Source organism: Pseudorasbora parva, chromosome 1 (genome assembly GCF_024679245.1).
Source record: "Pseudorasbora parva isolate DD20220531a chromosome 1, ASM2467924v1, whole genome shotgun sequence".
NCBI classification, from domain to species: domain Eukaryota; kingdom Metazoa; phylum Chordata; class Actinopteri; order Cypriniformes; family Gobionidae; genus Pseudorasbora; species Pseudorasbora parva.
Window position 1 is genome coordinate 18,846,198 of NC_090172.1, and position 21,039 is coordinate 18,867,236.

A 21,039-nucleotide genomic window follows, 5' to 3' on the forward strand; every position below is an offset into this window, starting at 1 on the left:
GTGCTTGCCTTTGATTTCTGTATACATTTTGAACTGAAAATGGTTAATTAATTTGATTGTGACAGGGCATAATTTATGTCAGAAATATAGACATGAGAAACTGAATTTCACAACTTTATTAAACATGCTACTTCCTGACTTCAACCCACGATATTGTTAAAACACTTCCAACATTTTATCCTATTTTTTTGTACCCTTGTCTCATGAAGGAGCCACGGATCACAGAAGAGGTCTGCACTGCAGTTAAAAGACTGTGGAACAACCAAAAGTTTTCAACAGTTTAGTGGAAGAGCACTGATTTCTGAAATTTGAAAGTGTAAGACTAGGAAAAAGCCCTTTCATTTCACAGGCTGAATGGTTGACCGACAACTGGCCAAAGAGACAGTTGTCAATGTTTATAGAGGTTACATTTATTTTAGATTTAATTTGTCATATACCTGCTGTGTAATAACTTTCAACTTAGTTCAATTTATTCCCCTTGGTCTGATTGTGTATTTTTTAAAGCAAACCCAAGCTAGTATATGATGCCTTTGCTACTTAAAGGTATTTTTAAGGAACATTTTATAAAATTAAACAATTTCTGTGTGTTTTGGGGTTTGATTAATCTGAATCATGCATAACAGTGTAGAATTGTGTAATGTATATTATGTACTATGAAAAAAAGATTTATTCTGAGATGCTTGAGTAAAAAAAAATATATTGTCATAAAAATAAATGTTCAAATGCTCAATCTTTGATTTAATTTTTTGTGTGTTAAGCTTTGTGTTCAGTTTATCTAATATAATATTTAAGACATGATATAAATAAAAAATAATAATAATGTTTTTTTATAAATAATTTTTTTAACGTAAATTATTTTTATTTTTTTATTGATATCCAGTATTGTTTATTTTAAAACATATTTATATGATTTAACTATGAGTGAGTATATCTATCTAGCCTATCTATCATCTCTCTATCTATCTTCAATTAGAACTTATTAATTAAATACTTGACATTATTAACATCCTTTAAACTTTGGGCTTGAAACGCTCCAAATAGAGCAATGTATACAAAGATAAATCAGCTCCGCCTACTTCCGGCATGAGACTGTGCCGTGGCGCTGTTGTCGTCCTCAGACTGTTGTGAGTGACGTATATGGGTTCTGCAGTTAGACCTGTCTCGTTTCAGTCAATCTCATGTCAATCTTGAGTACCTCTAGAGTAGTATTGCATCCTTCATATCTCCGAAAAGTCTTTAGTTTTATTATATTATATAAGAAATATAGGCTGTACCGAGTCTTTCTGGAAAAAACAGAGCGCCTGGAGGCGTATCGTGTGGGCGGAGCTAAAGAATGACGAGTGTGCACAAAGTGGTGACGTACTCAAGCGTGGAGAGGAAAACGCTACCCTAAATATACCATGGCTTATGATGGCTATCAATCAGATTCAATTAATACAGATATGATCCAGAATCAGATTCGGAGGCTGAAATAAATTGAACAGGAGAAACAGCAACAGCAGGACATCCGTCTTTGTGGTATGTACTGTATTTAGTGGCCTGTCAACATTTGCGTTTGTTTACTCGTGGTATATGATGACATGATTCGGTTTAAGGACTATTGTATGCGACTAAACCTTAGCAGTAGCATGCAAAACGGTTTTGCACGTCTGACTAGTGTAACGTTATACATAGAACAACAATGGAGTAACCGCTTCCCGTCATTTCTGCGTTCAAATCGGTTCAAATGCAGCGCTGCCTTCCCGGAATGCTATGCGGCCGCATTAAAGTCGTTTGATGTCACCCATAGGAATAAAGTGGAGCGTGGCGTGAAAGACATGTTCACGGACCTGCAGCTGAGAGCAGTGTTTATGGCCGTGCATTTGCTCTCTCGCCTCTGGTCACGTGAGCGCGCTCCCTTCCGGGAGAAGAGCCCGTACGGCCCATACAAAGACCTTCCGCTCTGTCGACGTCAAGCGGACCCATATTAGAAAAAAACTCTCCAAAACTTGTGAGAAACCGGAAGGAGTATTTTTGACACAGAAATACTCTATCAAACGTCCAACATTAGTTTTGGAAACATTGTCTATGTTTAGGATGGGAATCCAAGTCTTTAATAATAATAATAATAATAATAATAATAATAATAATAATAATAATAATAATAATAATAAGTTTTATTTATATAGCGCCTTTCCAGAGCTCAAGGACACTTTACAATAAACAAACAACAATAAAGCCAATTGACAAACAGAGTAGACAGAATTGAGAGTGCAAGGACAATAATTGAGAAATCGGAGTGAAAAACAAAAAACAAAAAAAATATTCTAAGACCTATAACATTCAGAAAAGAGGTGTGTTTTGAGCATGGATTTGAAATCAGAGATAGTGGCAACAAAACGGAGTGATCGGGGTAGAGAGTTCCATAATTTGGGTGCTATTACACTCACAGTGTTTAACAGTGTAAAAAGATCAGTATGCATTTCAAACACTAAGTTGGATGTTTGATGGAATTTTTCTGTGTCAAAAATACTCTTTCCGGTTTCTCACAAGTTTCGGAGAGTTTTTTTTGAGTATGGGTCCGCTTGATGTTGACAGAGCGGAATGTCCTTGTATGGGCCGTACGGGCTCTTCTCCCGGAAGGGTGCGCGCGCGTGTGACTAGAGCAAGAGAGCAAATGCTTGCCCATAAACACTGCTCTCAAGGAGCAGATCCACTCGTCCGTGCAACACTTCTGTCGCACCGCCCTCCACTTTATTCCTATAGGTGACGTCAAACGACTTTAATGCGCCCACACAGCATTCCGGGAAGGCAGCGCTGCATTTGAACCAGTTTGAACGCAGAAATGACGAAGAAGCGCCACAACATCACGCTTCAGTCGTGTCGCAATAGTGGATCTTCACGGTCACTGCTGTCACAGGACTTCACGAAATCAACAAGAAGTGTGATTTTGATAGAGCGGTCCCAATGTTAAAGTTCACAGTCGTGATTTGGAAGCAGGCTGTGAGTAAAACTGCTTCAAATGCAGTTTTGAAGTTGAGTACAGTTTTTCCGCAGTTTTTCACAAACACCATAGCCTACTGCAGTCGCTCCTCCGTTTCTCTGGCCACTCTGTGTCTACGCTCGCTGCAGCTGCTTCCTCTCCCTTTACATAATAGATATTTATAGCTTAATGCTCTTTAAATATGTTGTTGCATTGTAAAAAGTTTCGGTGCATAGGACGCACCTGTCCGCGATCGTTCTCCGTGGTTCTGACCAAAGAAGAGCGCTTTGGAATCTCCATTATAGCACCAGGCTGCATACCCTATCTCTCTGAGCCCATAGAGTGTAAAAGTGGTCAGGAATGTAATATTTCCCCAAAACAAAGTTTAGTTCTCAGCTCGTATAACATGAGCCCGAATATTTGACAATTCTTTTTAATTGTGAACAGAAAAATGTTACACACGTCAATCCATTACCGACAATTTTTGTTTGCGTCTTTATTAAATAGGCCTATAGACCCTACAGACAGTTAGGCTATTTAATAGGGCTGTAACGATACACCAAACCCACGATTCGGTTCGTATCACGATTTTTGACCCACGGTACGATACAAACCTCGATATGGGGGGAAACAAAACAGTTCAAAGGATATTTTGAGGGAAAAAAAATTCATTTATTAAATAACATTAGAAGAACCTGTATAAACTGAACACCAAATAACAATATTAACTATGCAAATTATTAACAAAATACCTAAGTAAATTAAACTATATAGCCAAAGCTATAACACTTCTGTTTTCTTTGTAATAAAATACTGTTGAAAAACAAAAAGAACTAAAGTCCATAGTGGAGATGATTCGAGCATTTTGAAAATTCTTTTTCAATCAATCTTACATTTACAAAGAAAACTGGTTAATGTTTTTTTCGCACTGAGGTAACTGAGGCTTACTCTCTGTGGCTCTCTAGCGCGTGTTTGGGCGGGGTTTGCTATTTGCCAATTGGCCGTGATATAGTGTGCGGTTATGGTCATATAGCTGTCTGTGGCACGGGACGTCCATCCATCGGTGGTGATTGTGATGGATTCAGCAGTACTCAACCCTTCCTCCACCTTAGCCTTCGTTTTCTCCAGAAGTTTTGGTAGCACATTTTGAGAGAAATGCGACCGGCTCAGTAATGCATAACGGGGCTCGAGCACACTAAGTAAATAGGCTACGTGAATCCCTCGTTTTCAACAACCGAAAAAGGGCGCATATCCAGTGACATGATTCCAATTGCATCTGTAATTTTTTGTGCTCGATCTGAATTGGCTGGAAACTTTGCTTGGAATAAACTAGGCAGTGTAGGCTGCTGCTGTTCGGTTGTGGGGACACACTGCAAGCGTGTCGTGAGCGTCTCGGCTGCGTGGCGTGTCCGTTTTTTTTTCGGCTCTCATGTTAACCGGTTACGAGTTTGCATAATGCCTGCGTGACACGCACGGAAAACGCATGCATGCTTCAAATAGAAGAGAACGCCTATTTTTAACTCGACACGCGAGCGTGTTGGAAGCGTTTCCAGGCAAAATAGAATAGGAAAAGATGTATATGTCATTTTGACACGAATGCATATTAATAAAATCCGGTTGGGGAAGCTTCTCGAAACACTTACGCCAAATTGTGTGGGTCTTGTCAACTACACGATTGCCATTCTTGTTCTCCACCGGCGAAATGTTGCCATACTGCTGACTTAAAAGTTGGACCTGGACAGGAAGGATAATTCTGGGAGTTGGAAGGGGTGTGTCGCGATTCTGCCTTCACACATCGCGATACAGGTTCGTGGACCTGCATATTGCGATTTCGATTTCATATCGCATATCGTTACAGCCCTACTATTTAATTAAAAAATAATGTTATAGGCTAATATTTAAACATTGACATTTTAGGCTACGTTTTCTTTAACCCTTGTCCAACAAAAAATTAAGCGCCGGCGCATTTTGTTCCTTTAGGACAGCGGGAACAACTCAGTCTAATTTGTTGCCATTTGATACAGATAGCCATAAATATACATTTTCTAATTTTATGTCACAATAACAACAGAGGCCTTGGATTCTGGGAAAATTGTTTATGCACTTCAAAATTTCCAAACGCTGATTTAATTCATTTTTTTATTATTAGGCTAATAAAAATTGTTCAAAAGCATTTCTAAATTCCGTTAATATTTCCAAAAAATGAAATTTTGAGCCAAAATAACGAAATGGTAAAAACTACCAACATGCAAATTAAATTTAGCCCTTCTCTGGCAGGTAGGCTAACCCGACTGGGGAACGGTAATAAGCTAAATGTTCTAAATAAATATGCACATAGCCTAATAATAATGATAATTAAAAAATACACAAATTTAAATAAACTCAAATATTCTACAATGTTACTTATAGACAAATTACAATACCATAATGATTGAGTAGCTAGGCTATAGCCTATTTCAAGTTGTTAGGCTGCACTATGCCTAAGGGAAAAATCCAAACTTCAGTCTATTTTAACGACATGTGGGACAGCAGATAGAATATATCAGAAAATATCAAATCTAATATAAAATATTGTTCTCTCAAAGAGATTATAATACTGGGTTGCACAGTGATGCTGACTGGTTAAGCATTTACCGTTTCTGAGGGGAAATGTTGCAGTGCGTTGATCTGCCAGTTTATTCAAAGGAAGATTACAAACGACGAACACTACAGTGGTTAGCTTGATGATGTGAGTACAGAAATCTTTTACTTTAATTCCTAGATGGTTTGTCTCCTAGCTGCTTCTTGATTCTCAAGCCTAGTGAGCTAGCTGACAGGCGGTTGTCATGACAATGATGTAGTTTAAGGCGGCAGAAGTTTGCGTTCATTTACACTGAATCAAAACCGTTTCGCCTTGGATACTGGGGCCGAGGTGGGTCAGACCCGGCATATTTTAAGTCTGCTTTAATGCGGCATCGCGTCTTTAAACAGAATTTTGAGCAGACACAGACCGGCTTTAGACCCGCCTTAACTCGGCTGTGTAAAGATGCCTTAAGAAACTTTCAATTTAATCAGAAATTGTTTAAACAGTCAATAAGTGGATAAATCGCTACTTACTGCTTGCAGGAATATAGTTGTAATTGCCCCATTCTTCAGTTCAGGGCCGTTTCTAGCCTTTCTGGCACCCTAGGCAAGATTCATATGTTGCCCCCCCCCCCCCCCCCTTTTTTTTTATAAAAGCAAATATGACTTCCTTATTTCATGGGCATATTGTACATGCATTAATCGAATAATGTAGCTAGGTTTATTATCACTGAGATCACAGATGTTGGGGGGGTTCGGGGGCATGCGAGAGAAAATTTTGATTTCTATGATCTACATATGTGTATTTTAAGATGTTCTGAAGGCCAAAAAATTAGATAACAATAGCTTGAAAACCATGACACTCGGCGCCGCTGCGGATTGAAGAACACACTGACACAAAGACTAAAAGACGGGACGAAGCCGTAGCCGAAGCCTCGCGCCAGTTTCATATGTTTTAAAGGTTAATCACATATATTTTTTAGGGGGGGCTAAGGCATAAGTTCATAAAAAAAGGGCCTAGTGACGCCCATGGTTATGACAGTATTAGCCTACTTGATCAATTTACACTAAACAGCTATCTCTGATGTAATGTTTTTTCTATTCAAATTAACTGCTATAATGTTCTGCACCTGAAATGAGCATGGCGTGTGGTCCGTCCAGTACTAATATTCAGTGTAATGTTTTGCTCAATGTTATGATAAAGCGACCAGCTTAGTAGAGAACAAGTAACCAATAAGTAGTTTAACATACCTGTATATTTCGCTTTGTTTTTTATATTTCTTCTTTTTTCTTTTTACGATACTGAGCCCCTGATGGCTTTGACCTTTTCATGATGATGAAACTAAAGCACGCTGTAACAAGTAGAAATATAGTGTGGCCCCTTTAAGAGTTGCGCGCGCTCCCTGCAAACGAAGTCTGCATTTTGTGTATGTGCGCACTGAGTCTTCAGCTCCCATGTGTGGGGATTATTTTCTGTTTTCTGTTGCTAACAGTCATTTATTTTGTTTTATTAAGTAATGCTGTGGACGGAAAGGGAGTTTGTGATGAGAGTTCAGCGGGGAATAAAGTGCGATCTGTTTGATGTTAATCGCCTCCGTGTTTGCATCCACTCCAGTTACATTAAGTGAGCTATCCGCATTTTACTCGAACACAAGCGTTACAACGCCACGGATGACGACTTTCCCTGCCCTCTACATGATCTCATTTTATTACAGCAAATCACTATCACCATGGCGACTTCACTCCAATAATCGCAACTAATCATAATGCCTTGAAATAGCAAAAGTACAAAATATTAATAATAAAATATGAAATAACTAAAATATCTTGTTGGGGCGGGGGCTCACTGGCGCCCCCAGCTGTTGGCGCCCTAGGCGACCGCCTAGTTTGCCTATGCCTAGAAACGGCACTGCTTCAGTTTAAGACGCTGAGCGAAGCCTGCTAGAAATGGGCTGAATAAACGAACGATCTTGAATTAAATTGTTGTGGTATCCGATTATAAATATCAACCATGACTGTTGACATTTTTATCTGTGGGAAGGGTAGACAAGTCTCCTGAACAGCCTGGAACATTAAGTGTGTCCATGCGAGCAGCTTGTTTTGATGATTCACTCCCATTTCTGCCTGACAATACACATGTTTGGACAGATGCAAATGTTGGGGGCGTGCATATAAATGATCCCAACGATTGCGTCACGGTTGGGTTTATGTTGAGAAGCACTTTTTTCCCCTTTTTTTGTGTTATGGATTCACGAGATTTACATAAGAAGTAGGAAGTAATGATGTTTGGAGCCTCACAGTATGTGATGTCCATGTATTGAACTCTTATTATTTCACCATGGCAAGGTTAATTCAAATTTTCATTCTAGGGCACCTTATTTATTATTAAGCTATAATTGAAGACAGGCTGCCAGTACTGATCATTCAAAATGACAAGTGTTTATCCCCATATATCAATCCTTATTTAAACAAACTAGTAAGGCTCTGTTGTGCTTGACAAGCCCGAGTCAGCTTGTCCACAGAGACTCATGCATCTCAAACATGCAGCCCACAGGCATAAGGGAGACAATAACACACATTCATAAACACATCAGAACAGGACATGCAAGAAAAAGACCACATACCCGTGGTCCCTGGTCACCTTGATCCCCCTGTAATATAAGAGAAAAACAGATTGATAGAATATAATTTTGCAATAATAATAATTTAGTTTTAATGTTTTTTTTTTTTTTCATTTTACCAAAAAAAAAGCAAATGTGAATATTTTACAGTAATTGCAGAATATTTTACAGTAGTTGGTGTGTACAATAGAGCATACATGAATTACCCACACTCCAACACTCTCTACTGTCACTGGGACGGTACCCTAAGGTAAAAAAGTGAAAAGGTACATCTTTGTACCTTACTAACCCCTAAATGGTACCTTAAAAGGTATCAGTACTTTAGGTGTGCGTAGTAGTAGCTTAAAGGTACATAGTAGTACCTTTTTGGTTTTGTACGTACCGCCCCAGTGACAGAAATGTACCTTTTTTCTGACAGTGCTTAACAGATCTATACGGGTGTAGCTAGAGAAGTAAAGGTTTCTGAAAGTAAGTACACATAAGTGCATTCCATACAACACAGCTCTCCATTTCACACCCACCTTAGGTCCTGGATTTACTGATAAAGGGATGAAAGAGCTTTATACCTATTAAGGTCGTTTTTCCTGTATTTAATGGGTCATTTTCACCAATGGCCGAACAATTGTGGTTCAGTACAGTACAGTTCAGTACGATTCAGGATGTTAAACCCTGATCCAGCTTGCATTTCTACCACCAAAAGCACTCTTACTTGATAGGCGTGGTGTCCCAGATAGCAGACAAACAGTGAATCAGCGTTGAATCAATGTTAATGCATCAACTAAAATATCATTAAATCAATGTTGATATTTAACATAGATTTTTCATCAGGTTTGCACCCTGAAATAATGTTATTTCAACGATGAAAAATAGATCATGATGGGCTTAAAATCAATAGTTTTTCAACTAAAATTAAACCACTTATTTAAGTGAATCAATGTTGAATCAATGTTAATGCATCAATCAAAATATCATTGAATCAATATTGAAATATAACATTGATTTTTCATCAGGTTTGCACCGTGAAATAATGTTATTTCAACAATGAAAAATAGATCAATCTTGCTTTATGTACAGCAGGATTCTACGCCAGTTAATTTGTCTCTTTATTTTATTCATTTTAATCAGAGACCATGTGTGGCTGCAATCGATATGATTTTGCATCAAAAAGTCACTCAAAGTAAACGGCATCCTTCAGTTTACATGCAAATGTATTTATTTATGCCCCCACAGTTACAGCAGGAAATCTCACATTGACTTAAAACAATTACATCTGAATTTATAACGCAAATGAGAAGAGCCTGGAAAAACATGACAACTTGCATCTGCAAAATGGAAGTAAATACAAATGTAAACTTGCCAATAAATACATAAATGACACAGTACTACTGAAAGAAAGAAGGTAGAAGAAAGAATAAAATACTCCAAACTCAGGGGGTTCCACCATGAGCAATGCCCCGAAGCCTTTCAGGTTGTAATGGAGCCAGTTTTGCACCGTCCCAGCAAAGATAAACTCTGATGCCTCTTTTTATCAGCATTCACAGCATCTAAAACAACAAGAAGTTAGTAAATTTTTGGAAATGTGATTAATTATACATTACAAATATAGCCTACTACAAAATGAAGTGAAACTTCAAATTTTATCAAAATCTTGATATCCCAGTTAAAACGGTAACATTAAATTCAGGACTATTAATGCATTTTAGTATAGACTTTAAAGGACCCTCAGACACACAATGAATAAATGAAAAAGCAAAGTGAATATATCCAGTGTTTTATGAAAGAATATTATTGTATTTAATAGTAAATAAATAAAGTGTGAAAATGAAAAGTAAATGAATGACCAAATCGCTAAATTAAGAAAATAAAATAGGAGCTGTATAGGCTACATGGTGGTTTGGAAGATATTTTTTTTCCATTTACAACATGAACTGGAGGCACAACTGTTTACTAAATTTCTGTAGTTTGATAGAGCTGCCTACAGAACTTAAAGTTCTCACTCTTTTCTTTTTTCTTGCTGCATTAAAGATTAAACTGTAATGATGTAATTGTGATCTGCTCTCGTGATGATATCGTACAGCTGAAGCAGAGCTACGAGCTGATTGTCCCCTCACCGCGCTAACAGGTCAATCAATTCTAGTTCTGCTTCAGCTGTGAGATACTCTCACGAGTGGCGAACACAATTACTGACAAGCCAGAAATTCATCTAACCTTCCGATAGCCTCTCGTTTATACACTGGACGAATATAGGATAATTCAAAATGATTAATCTGTGCATGCAACGACTAAGATACGTTTGTGGATCTGCGCCGCGCATGCATTCATTGACTTTGTGAGTCGATCCTATATGGTCTCCAAAATCCAAATGAATCAAATAGGATCGACTCACAAGTCAATGAATGCATGCGCAGCACCATTTCCACAAATGCACATTTTACTCGTTGCACGCACAGATGAATCATCTTAATACTAAAATCATCACATAAAATAGATGAACACCTCACAACAAACGACGGATGACAAAAAAAAAAAAAAAGAGTTGCACGAGTCAGAATTTGGACGCAATTCACGGTGTATATGCCAATCTTAAAAAGATGAATACAAATATGATATGGTTTGGTGAAAAACAAACTGAAACTCAATGTATTAATATTATCCTCTGGCCCTTGGTTATGTAATTTACGAGGGCGCTCATGTGACTATTATTAACATTGCAGTTCACTCTGACTCGCTCAGGAGAAGCACACAAGTTGTAAAACATAAAGATAAATAAAAACACTAAATTAAAATTGAGATTAATTTTATAAATATATTTTTGTAGGCCTACTTACCTCTAAAAAACATGGTCGTTGTCCTGTCTCTTTTTCGCGTTTGATGTCTGTTCGGTTCAGCTGCGCTTGCTTTCATCTGATTGGTGGTTGTCTTGAAGGTGCATTACCGCCACCTACTGGATTGGATTGTGGCGCATTCGATAGGGACACATATTCTAAATTCTTTATTAACCCTGCATTCTTTAGATAAATAATGAAATGCATGTACATTCTACATGATTTAAATAATAATAATAATAGCCTACAATTGTATTTATTTAAAACTGATAGACTAAATTTATGGTAGAAGTTCTTTGTTTTTTTTAATTATTATTATTTTTTATTATTATGAAACACAGAATGACAACCTCACATGCCATACGGCAGGAAAATAATATACCTTTTAAAAAGATTCATAGTTTTGAATATTGTGACAGATAGATTGACCGTAAGCCCCACCAGTGGAGAAATAAGCTGACCAAACATCAGCATTGATTCAATGTTTGTCTTTTCAACACTGGAAAGCATGGAATTATCAACATTGATCCAATATTATTTAGCAGTGAATTTTCAACATTGGTCCAATATGGTTTTAGCATTGAATTTTCAACATTGATCCAATATTACTTAGCATTGAAATTTCAACCTCAACCAAAATGATGATTCTGATGGAATTTCAACATTGATTCAATGTCATAATGCTATCTGGGGTAGCAATCAACGTCATTCTCAAGCGAAGAAGAAAGCACCACAGTACACAACAGTGGAGGACATACAGCAGATCTTGTTCTTGCTTCCCAGCAAGTGGCTGTTTGTCACAAGAAGACATGCTTTATATGAGCCAAGGTTGCAAGGAAAAATACAGCCGAAAAAGCATGCGCAAGTGACTATTCTCTATCAACAAATCAATGTTCTACAGTGAGTCTAGCTCCATCATTTAATACTGGACTACTGTATTAGGTACCACAATGGAAAGATGCCACAAAAAGTGGTATAGTATGCTTTAGAATTAAGGTACATTCACAACTTCTGACAATTGAAACTGCAAAAATTGCATACCTTACTGAATTGTACTGAACCATGCTGCTCGGTAGAAACGAACCATTATTAAACCCTTTAGCATCTAACTGATGGGAGGAGTTTGTACTCGGAGTGCAGGACATGGGAGGAGTCCGCTATCATTTTCTGTTTATCCCCACTAAGCAAAGTTATGTTCAAATAACATCTTTTCGAAGTCTTTGCCACTTATTCTTAATAAGTTTTGACTTTAACTTATTGAGAATTAATAGAGTACTTTTATGTCACCATTTTGGTGATTAGTGTTTTCTTTAGTTGAACAGTTTGATGACTTTTTAATGTTAGTGTTTCTCTGCCTGCTGTATCTGGGTTTGCTATGGCAAGAAAAGCAGAGAAAACACAATCAGATGCTAGCCTGGATGACAGCTGAATATAGCCCCGCCCACAATTTTTTTAGGACGGGCAGTTCGGTCTGGCCTTGCTTCATAGAGGAGTAATTATCCCCAAACAGAAACTGTTTGGACCAATGAGATCATATGGGAGTGCTTTACACAATGACGGACAGATGATCAACAGTAACGTAATCATGCACCTCATCAAAGGGGCTTGAATTATATTTTTTCGAATCCTAAACGGAGAGCTTGTTTGTATATACATTCACCTTCACAATTTCTCTCAGAAATGATGATCATGTTGGGTAAGTACTCTTGTGTATCATTAAATTATGTTATTTTTTTACAACACCAGCAAAGATGGTGTATTCCAGCCTGATTTCAGCGCGCGTGCAGACAGGGTTGCCAAGTTTTTACAACAAAACCAGCCAACTACTAGCCCTAAACAATAGCTTCTCGGGGGGTTCTCCGGGGGAAAAATGACGTTTGGGGGGTAAAATGTGTGTTATTTTGGCAAGGTTGCCTGCTAAAATTTGCACTCATGGGTCTATATATCACATAATAGTCGCTTCAACGTGCGGACATAGAAAACCACCCGCAGGGAAAAAACCGTGGACTTGGCAACACAGTGCAGTTGAGCTCTGTTGACATTTGACAATGCATCCCTTCGTTGCTCTGATTGGTTGTAGGTCTATCCAATTGAGGTCTTTCCTGGTTCGGTTGAAACACGCCCCATAATCACAGCCCAATGGAGCAGTTTCAGACTCATATTCTGACTAGAATTGAGTATGACCACGTCAGGCTAATCAGATGCTGCTTGATGATCAGAATATGATCATTGTATAGTGGCTAAGTTCACCAATTTTAACCAGAAAAGTTGAATACGTTTTATAACAGACTGTACACCAAGCACTTAATAACTATATAACTAATAGCACTTAACTCCTGCAAGCATTACGCACACACAGACATCAAGAATCAGCCTATGAATCTCAACAATGGTGACATGCTTAATGCCACAATGTATTCTGGGTGCATCATGCAAAACTCATCCATGGCCCCCAGAATGCATTGTGGCATGAAGCATGTCACCATTTAAAATTACACTTACTTGATTACTTTTAATAAATACAACCTGCTAAGTTAAATATAATTAAGTAACAATAACTTAATGTGTTTGCAAATGTTACATTTATAGTTAAGTACATTTTACTTGATACTGGCAAGTAATGTGTACTTGATATCACAGCAGAAAAATTTACGTGATTATTCATTAAATGATTAATATGGTAACGATTTACAAATCTGTCATAAGTTAGGCCTATCTTAAAAAAAAAAACATTTCATAAAATAATCAAACAGATCATTAGTAAATGGTTAAGTTACTAGTTAATATATTATTAATCAACGAAATGTCAATATACTATTATCTCAATAAATTGTTAATCATGAACAAATGATGATCAAACCATTAGTAAATGATGAGTAGCCCATATAATGTATTGTTGCATATCCCAATGCATCAGATCAATACGCATTTAATTATTTGCATTTGTAAAAGTAGACATGATTTTATAAATATAAATAGGCTACTTTTTATTGCAAAAACTGACCAAAAACAGTATAAAAGTATTAGCTCATGTTGTATCTAACGTTTTCTGAAGTCATACAGCTTCTTTATCTTTACTTCTAGCTTCTTTACTTCTAGCATCTTTATGTGAAGAACAGAGTTGATCTTAATGTTTTAATCATTTAAAAGATCCCTTTATGAAAACATATTTATCCTATTTATCATTCAAATAATACTCCTGTCCTGACTCTTTAGCAGGACGCAATCGGTCACATGACACACGAGAGCCAATGGCATTTTACAATCAAAGCTGACGTAATGACGCAATTGGTCACGAGACACACGACAGCCAATGCTGTCAAAGCTGACGTGACGTTTCTTCCGGAAGTTCCGAGCGGCAAATTTTGAAATGTGTTAATGATTAAACAAACTACTACTCGATCCGTACCGGCAACACGATTTGTTCTGCGCATGCGTGAAAACGTACTTTTCCCGTCACTTCCTGTCATCGCCAAAGTTTTTTGCGACAACGGTGTCACTTAAAAAAAAAAAAAATTATTATTATTTTTTTATTGAACAGCAACAGCCACAGTTCAAAAATAGCAAACAGCCACAGTTCAAAAAGGATTCAACAACAACAACAAAACAAATATAAATAATAGACCGAGGCAGCAAAATGAATTAAACAAACAAACAAATAATAAAGAAAGGTTTAACAGACAAAAAAATTTGCACTTGTGTATAAAAAAAAAACGTAGCTAGAAAAATAAATAGATCTATAAGGAAAAAAAACTTGTCTTTAAGACTATTGTCAGAGTTATACAAAAAAAAAAAAAAAAAATACAAATGGGACATCCTTAAATTCCAAATAAAAATTGTCTGAGAGAGAAATACGTACAAACAAACTAAATTTCATCCAAAAAAAAAAAAAAAAGTAACTGCATGAAAACAATCCCAAAAAGGTGAGGGACAGACTCATCTTCCACTCCACAAAAGGGATCCATCTCAGGAAACATTTTTTTGATATAAATAAATTGTCCCATGTGTTTCTTAAATGCAGACAAATGTATTTTTTATATTGTAGACAAGTATGTTGAAGTAGAAAAAATGAAATTTTTCATTTAAAAAATGAAATATTGAATGCAAACAAAAACATCTGAATTTCCCAAATGGGGTCAAGCAAGTCTAAACTATTTAATCAATGTAATTAGTGCCACATTATAATAACCTTGGAATATATAGTCTACATTTGTATTTTCGAAGTGAGGTCTCGTAAATGTGGAGACTTAGATTCTTATAAAGATTTTATTTAAAGGGGGGGGTGAAACACTCAGTTTCAGTCAGTGTCATGTCAATCTTGAGTACCTATAGAGTAGCATTGCATCCTGCATATCTCCGAAAAGTCTTTATTTTTTTTATAATCATATAAGAAAGATGCGCTGTTCCGAGTCTTTCCGAAAAAAGCCGAGCGGGTGGGGGCGTGTCGTGTGAGCGGAGCTAAATAATGACGTGTGCCCGCTGCTGCTTTTGTGTTGAGTCGAGTGCGTCGTAAAGATCCCTAACAGCGGGGAAAAAACTTTATTCAAAATAAAAATATGGCTTTTAATCAGATACAGCCATACATCTATGATCCGGAATCAGACCCAGAGGCTGCAGTTGAACAGGAGCAGCAGCAAAAACGACTAGAGCAGGACGTCTCTATGTGGTAACTTACAAGTTATACACTAACTATATAATATGCTTAGCGGCTTGTGTTATTTACATATTTATACTTGAATTATATCGTCGTATTTTTGTCTTTGAAGGTGTACATGTGGGAAATGCAGTTGTGCACGTGTGTTTGTGTGTTTACGCATGGTTTGTGTAGACAATTGTAACGTTAGTAAGCGGACTGGTTTTGCACCGCAGGCTAGTGTTTACATAGATAGACACGGAATAGTAGCGCATTTGAATGAAGAAGCGTGCTTATTTAGTTCAACATATTTCCCCCCTCTTTGTGTATTGTTGTTTGGAGTGCTTTTACAATACACAAACATAAAGTTACACATATAGTGGCCAGCTAAACAAATGTACACGCACTACACATCGCATGCTCCATTGATCAATTAACTATACGTGATCATGTTTGGGCTAACACAGACAAAAACACAGACATTTGAAGCACTCTTACTCACAGCCTGCGGTTCTAACGTTAGGACCTTTATCGTTGGGACTGCTCCATCCTTCAGCATTAGGCGATTGGAAAAGCCGGCGTCAAGCTGGGCCTTGTTTATGAAACAGTCGGCACCGAAATGCAGCGAACAGATATAAACATTCGCGCAACTCAGTTGCTGATCCGGAAAAGCAAATTACATCCACTGTTGCCTTAACGCAGGGTTTTGGGGGAATCTGTGCAGGACTGTCTTGGTCTGGCAACCAAAAATGCACTTTTTTGGTGACATTGTTATGTGCACATCACCTGTCCAGCATCCTACAAGCCAGCGCTTTGATGGGCGTAGCCTGTTACTTTCGCTCTCTCCCTCTCTCTCTCTCACGCGCTTCCGGTAGAATTGTCCGTAAGGCCCATACAAGGAAATTCCGCCCCCATTAACGTCAAAGGGGACGCATGATCTCAAAAAACTTGCCGAAACTTATGACTAACCGGAAGTAGTATTTTTGACAAAGAAATACTCCCATCAAACGTCCACCTTAACTTTTGAAACTTTGTCTATGTTTAGTATGGGATTCCAAATCTTTAACAGTGTAAAAAGATCAGTATGCATGAAACAGCATTTCACCCCCCCCCCCCTTTAACTAGGCTATATGGTATAAAAGCATCAAAACAACTAAGCTTGCTGCTAATTAGTTGTTTTTTGGTTACATCTTATAAAACATATTGTAGTTTGCATTTGAATATCCCTCTACTAGTTTTACAAGGGTTTGATATCCTAGATGTTAAATGTAGCCTACAAATCAGTTTTTAAGGAACTTCATCACTGTAAGTGATTATTCAATTAAGGTTTATGGGAAATTATTAGCACTTGTATTTCACCAACTGTGTAATATTTCTGTCACTAATGAAAGTAAAGAGCTGGATGATGTCTTAAATTTTATTTGTATGATGGGTAAATATTATATTGACAAAGCAAGATTGTCAAAGGCCTACCTACCTTAATTTAAACCTAACTGCAAAGTATTTGCTTATGATTAAAGGAGTACTTCAGCGCTGGGAAGATGAATCTGTATTTAAACTGGGTCCTCAATGTAGTAGAAATGTGAAATTATTTTTTAATTTGGTGCCTTCTAGATTGAGAAAAGACAAAAAATGTATTTTTGTCTCATGGGGATGAAAGACTACAATTCCCAGAATGCTTCGCTGCCCTATGAGGCCATTCCCAAAGCCACCAACTTGATTACAGTGACTGAGTTAGAGAAGACACTACAATTAAAAACTGAACGTGTCTGTTCAATATAATGAGTGAGTCACCGCGCGAGTCTCACAGCACTGAGCACTAACTACACGAGTGAAAAAAATGAGCGGATGAGGTCTCGTGATGAGAGCTGAGGTAATCGCGACTACACTCACAGCATACATTCACAACACGAGTTCAGTCTGGCACGCGTTTCAGTTCATGCCTTTGCAAGCTTAACTTTCATAGAAATTAATTTGAGAAGTTAGAAGACTTACATTGCTCACCGTAGCTCCGTTTAAATGAGTGCCTGTAGCTGAGCTCTCCCTGTGAGCTGAGTGTAATCTCCCATCCCCCATGCGCAGATTCAAAACATGCGGAAATGGCTCCCTCTGCTGGCTGTAGTCTTTAGCCTTTGGCCAAACGTTCCTCCTATGATGCAAATATCGTCAGTTTGCATCATAGGAGGAATTTTTCCAGAAATAAAATCCATAAATCTCTTGTCTCAGGGGGATATGAGGGGGGAAAGCACAATCATTTGAATATACTCCAGGGTTTCTACTGATACAAGGCCATATGCTAATCGCTGAAGTAACCCTTTAATGTTATGTTTAAATCCAGGTAAGCATGAGGACAAGAAATTTCCCAATTCTCAAAGTTTTATTCAGTCCACAAGCAGGACAAACAACCAACAGTGCCAGATGGTTACGTTGACAGCAGGTGCATCAACTCTTCCATTCTTACGATACCCTTTTTATAGATAACACCATGTGAACTATAGCGCCATCTCCTGACAAATACACAAACACAACAATTAACATTTATTATCAACTCTTCAAAAATCACATATTCATTGTTCTTTATTGTTTATTTTGTATTGATTTATAGTTATGCAATAAATAAAAAAACTATCGCGGTACGGATCGAGTGGTAGTAATTCAAATAACTGCCGTAAATTGCTTTGCCATGTCAAACAGGAAGTAGAAACATTTTCGCGCATGCGCAGAACAAATCGTGTTTCTGGTACGGATCGAGTAGTGACAATAGCCCCGTTTCCAATAAAAATAACCCGGAACAATTTGTACCAGGAACTTTTTTACAGGAACTTTTCTCACCCCAGACCTGCAGCTGTCTGCGTTTCGACCGCGATCTAAAGTTCCGAGAAGATTAGGCAAATTAGTCCAGTGATGTAGGACTGTGCGCGACTGCTCCTCCAAGTGACAGACAATAGGGCTGTCACTTTATATTTGATATTCGAATATGCATTTTAAGATGGCGTGAAATATCCGTAAACAAACTATAAATAAACTATCCGGTTTTTAAAGTGCCATGTAACGCAATTTTTTACTGTCGGTGCGTTTACATGGAGCACTAACGTTAGCTGTAATCGGTTTAAAAGTACAATCTGAAGGAAAATGCTCCATATAAACGACTCAGTCGTAATAAAAAAGCCCAAACTGAATGAAATTGTAATCGTTTTGAGATAGGTGGAAAACCTTTTCATGAATCGATCAAACGAAACATTTCACCATGTAAATGACCTGACCGGATTACTTTTGAGTGTGCGTCCTTATGTGACGTACACAGCGCGCGCCTTTACCACTGAAGAGCACACATCGCGCTCATATGCTCCAAGCATGTTGACAAGAGAGGAAAATACATTTTTCTGAGGGATAAACTTTTTATTTCATAAAAAGTTATGAAGATAATGTTGTATTAATGACACTGTCCCTAAGCCTATGTAAGCAAACAATCAACTACTTTAACTGCGCCTGACATTAGAATGTATTTTTTCTGAGATGATTATTATTACACTTTACAACAAATGAATAGCTTTTATAAAACCGTATAAGTCCTGGTGGCCGTTGAGAGTTGATATGGCATCCGTAAACACATTCCAGCTGTTGGAGATGACGGCGTTGTACGAAATAAAAAATTAACCCCTCAGAAAAATGAGCTTTCCTCTCGATCTTGTCAACATGAGCGTGGCGCGCGCTGTCACATGTAAGGACGCACACTTAAAAGTAATCGGTCAGGTCGTTTAAGTTACATGGTGAAAAAAAATTGGTAACGCTTTAGATTACGGCCCGGAAAGTGCTGTATAATTAAAGTGAATTTACAGCATAACTTTCTGTAATTATAGTATAACTATAAAGTAAGTATATGGGAACAATATGTAATATTGGGGGAATAAAGGGGTAACTATCAGGAAAATTTACAAATTATTTATACTGTAAGTATTTTTTAATTAAGGGGTAATTATACTGTAAGTATTTTTTAATTAAGGGGTAATTATACTGTAAGTATTTTTAATTAATGGGTAATTATACTGTAAGTATTTTTTAATTAAGGGGTAATTATACTGTAAGTATTTTTTTAATTAAGGGGTAATTATACTGTATTCTTTAATTAAGGGGTAATTATACTGTAAGTATTTTTAATTAAGGGGTAATTATACTGTAAGTATTTTTAATTAATGGGTAATTATACTGTAAGTATTTTTTAATTAAGGGGTAATTATACTGTAAGTATTTTTTAATTAAGGGGTAATTATACTGTATTCTTTAATTAAGGGGTAATTATACTGTAAGTATTTTTTAATTAATGGGTAATTATACTGTAAGTATTTTTTAATTAATGGGTAATTATACTGTAAGTATTTTTTTTAATTAAGGGGTAATTATACTGTAAGTATTTTTTAATTAAGGGGTAATTATACTGTAAGTATTTTTTAATTAAGGGGTAATTATACTGTAAGTATTTTTTAATTAAGGGGTAATTATCCGTGTAGTTATGGGGTAAGTATGGATGTGCGGGCTGTAAATTAAAGTGGCTCTTGTTCTTCTCTTGTTTCGCGTAGTTATGGGGTAAGTATGGATGTGCGGGCTGTAAATTAAAGTGGCTCTTGTTCTTCTCTTGTTTCACGTAGTTATGGGGTAAGTATGGATGTGCGGGCTGTAAATTAAAGTGGCTCTTGTTCTCCTCTTGTTTCGTGTAGTTATGGGGTAAGTATGGATGTGCGGGCTGTAAATTAAAGTGGCTCTTGTTCTCCTCTTGTTTCATGTAATTGCAGGGTAAGTACAATAAAAACACATACTAAATCTGAAATCCCTCAGAAACCTTTATTTAAAAAATGAAAAATAAAAACTTAAAAAAATAAAAATAAAAATAAAAGATTTAGAGCACATTCATTTCTCTTGCTTGGCTTCATCCTCCTCTTGTTCCTCTTCTTTTTCTTCCTTGGCACAGATGAATCTTAAGAAGGATCCCACATGTCTCTAGCTAGTATTCTGTAACTGTTACACTGAAAATACAGTGCGTGCAGAAATATCCTCACCGTTTACTCGTCTTTTACCCTCATGTAATCCGAGATGTATACGACTTTATTTCCTCAGATGAACACAGATAAATAAATAATCTCTGCTAATTAAAACTCATTTGGGTTTCTAAGAGTTAAGGCATCAAAAAGCAAATACAGCAATAACTAGAGTAATCCATACGATCCCAATGGATTAATCAATGTCTTCTGAAGTTAAACGATGAGTGTTTGTAAGAAAAATAACAATAAATCGCATCCGACCAGCAGTTATCTGCGTGTGCATGCGAGGGTTGATTTTACGCTTGACGTAACTTGAAGGGTCAAGAGTGACGTGCGCGCGCCATAAAACTGGTCATGTGGATGTCTGAGGATGTCGTTTTTTTTTTTTTTAATGCTCACA

General features: G+C 37.1%; 1 protein-coding gene across 1 annotated transcript in view; it reads right to left on the minus strand.

Annotated features, from left to right (window-relative positions):
* Positions 1-21,039, minus strand: part of LOC137058526 (collagen alpha-1(XXV) chain) — an 800,473-nt gene that overhangs the window by 505,108 nt on the left and 274,326 nt on the right. Inside the window, exon 6 of the mRNA XM_067431845.1 lies at positions 8,149-8,175. Within this exon, the coding sequence (XP_067287946.1) occupies positions 8,149-8,175 (27 nt within the window). The remainder of the gene's footprint in view (positions 1-8,148; positions 8,176-21,039) is intronic.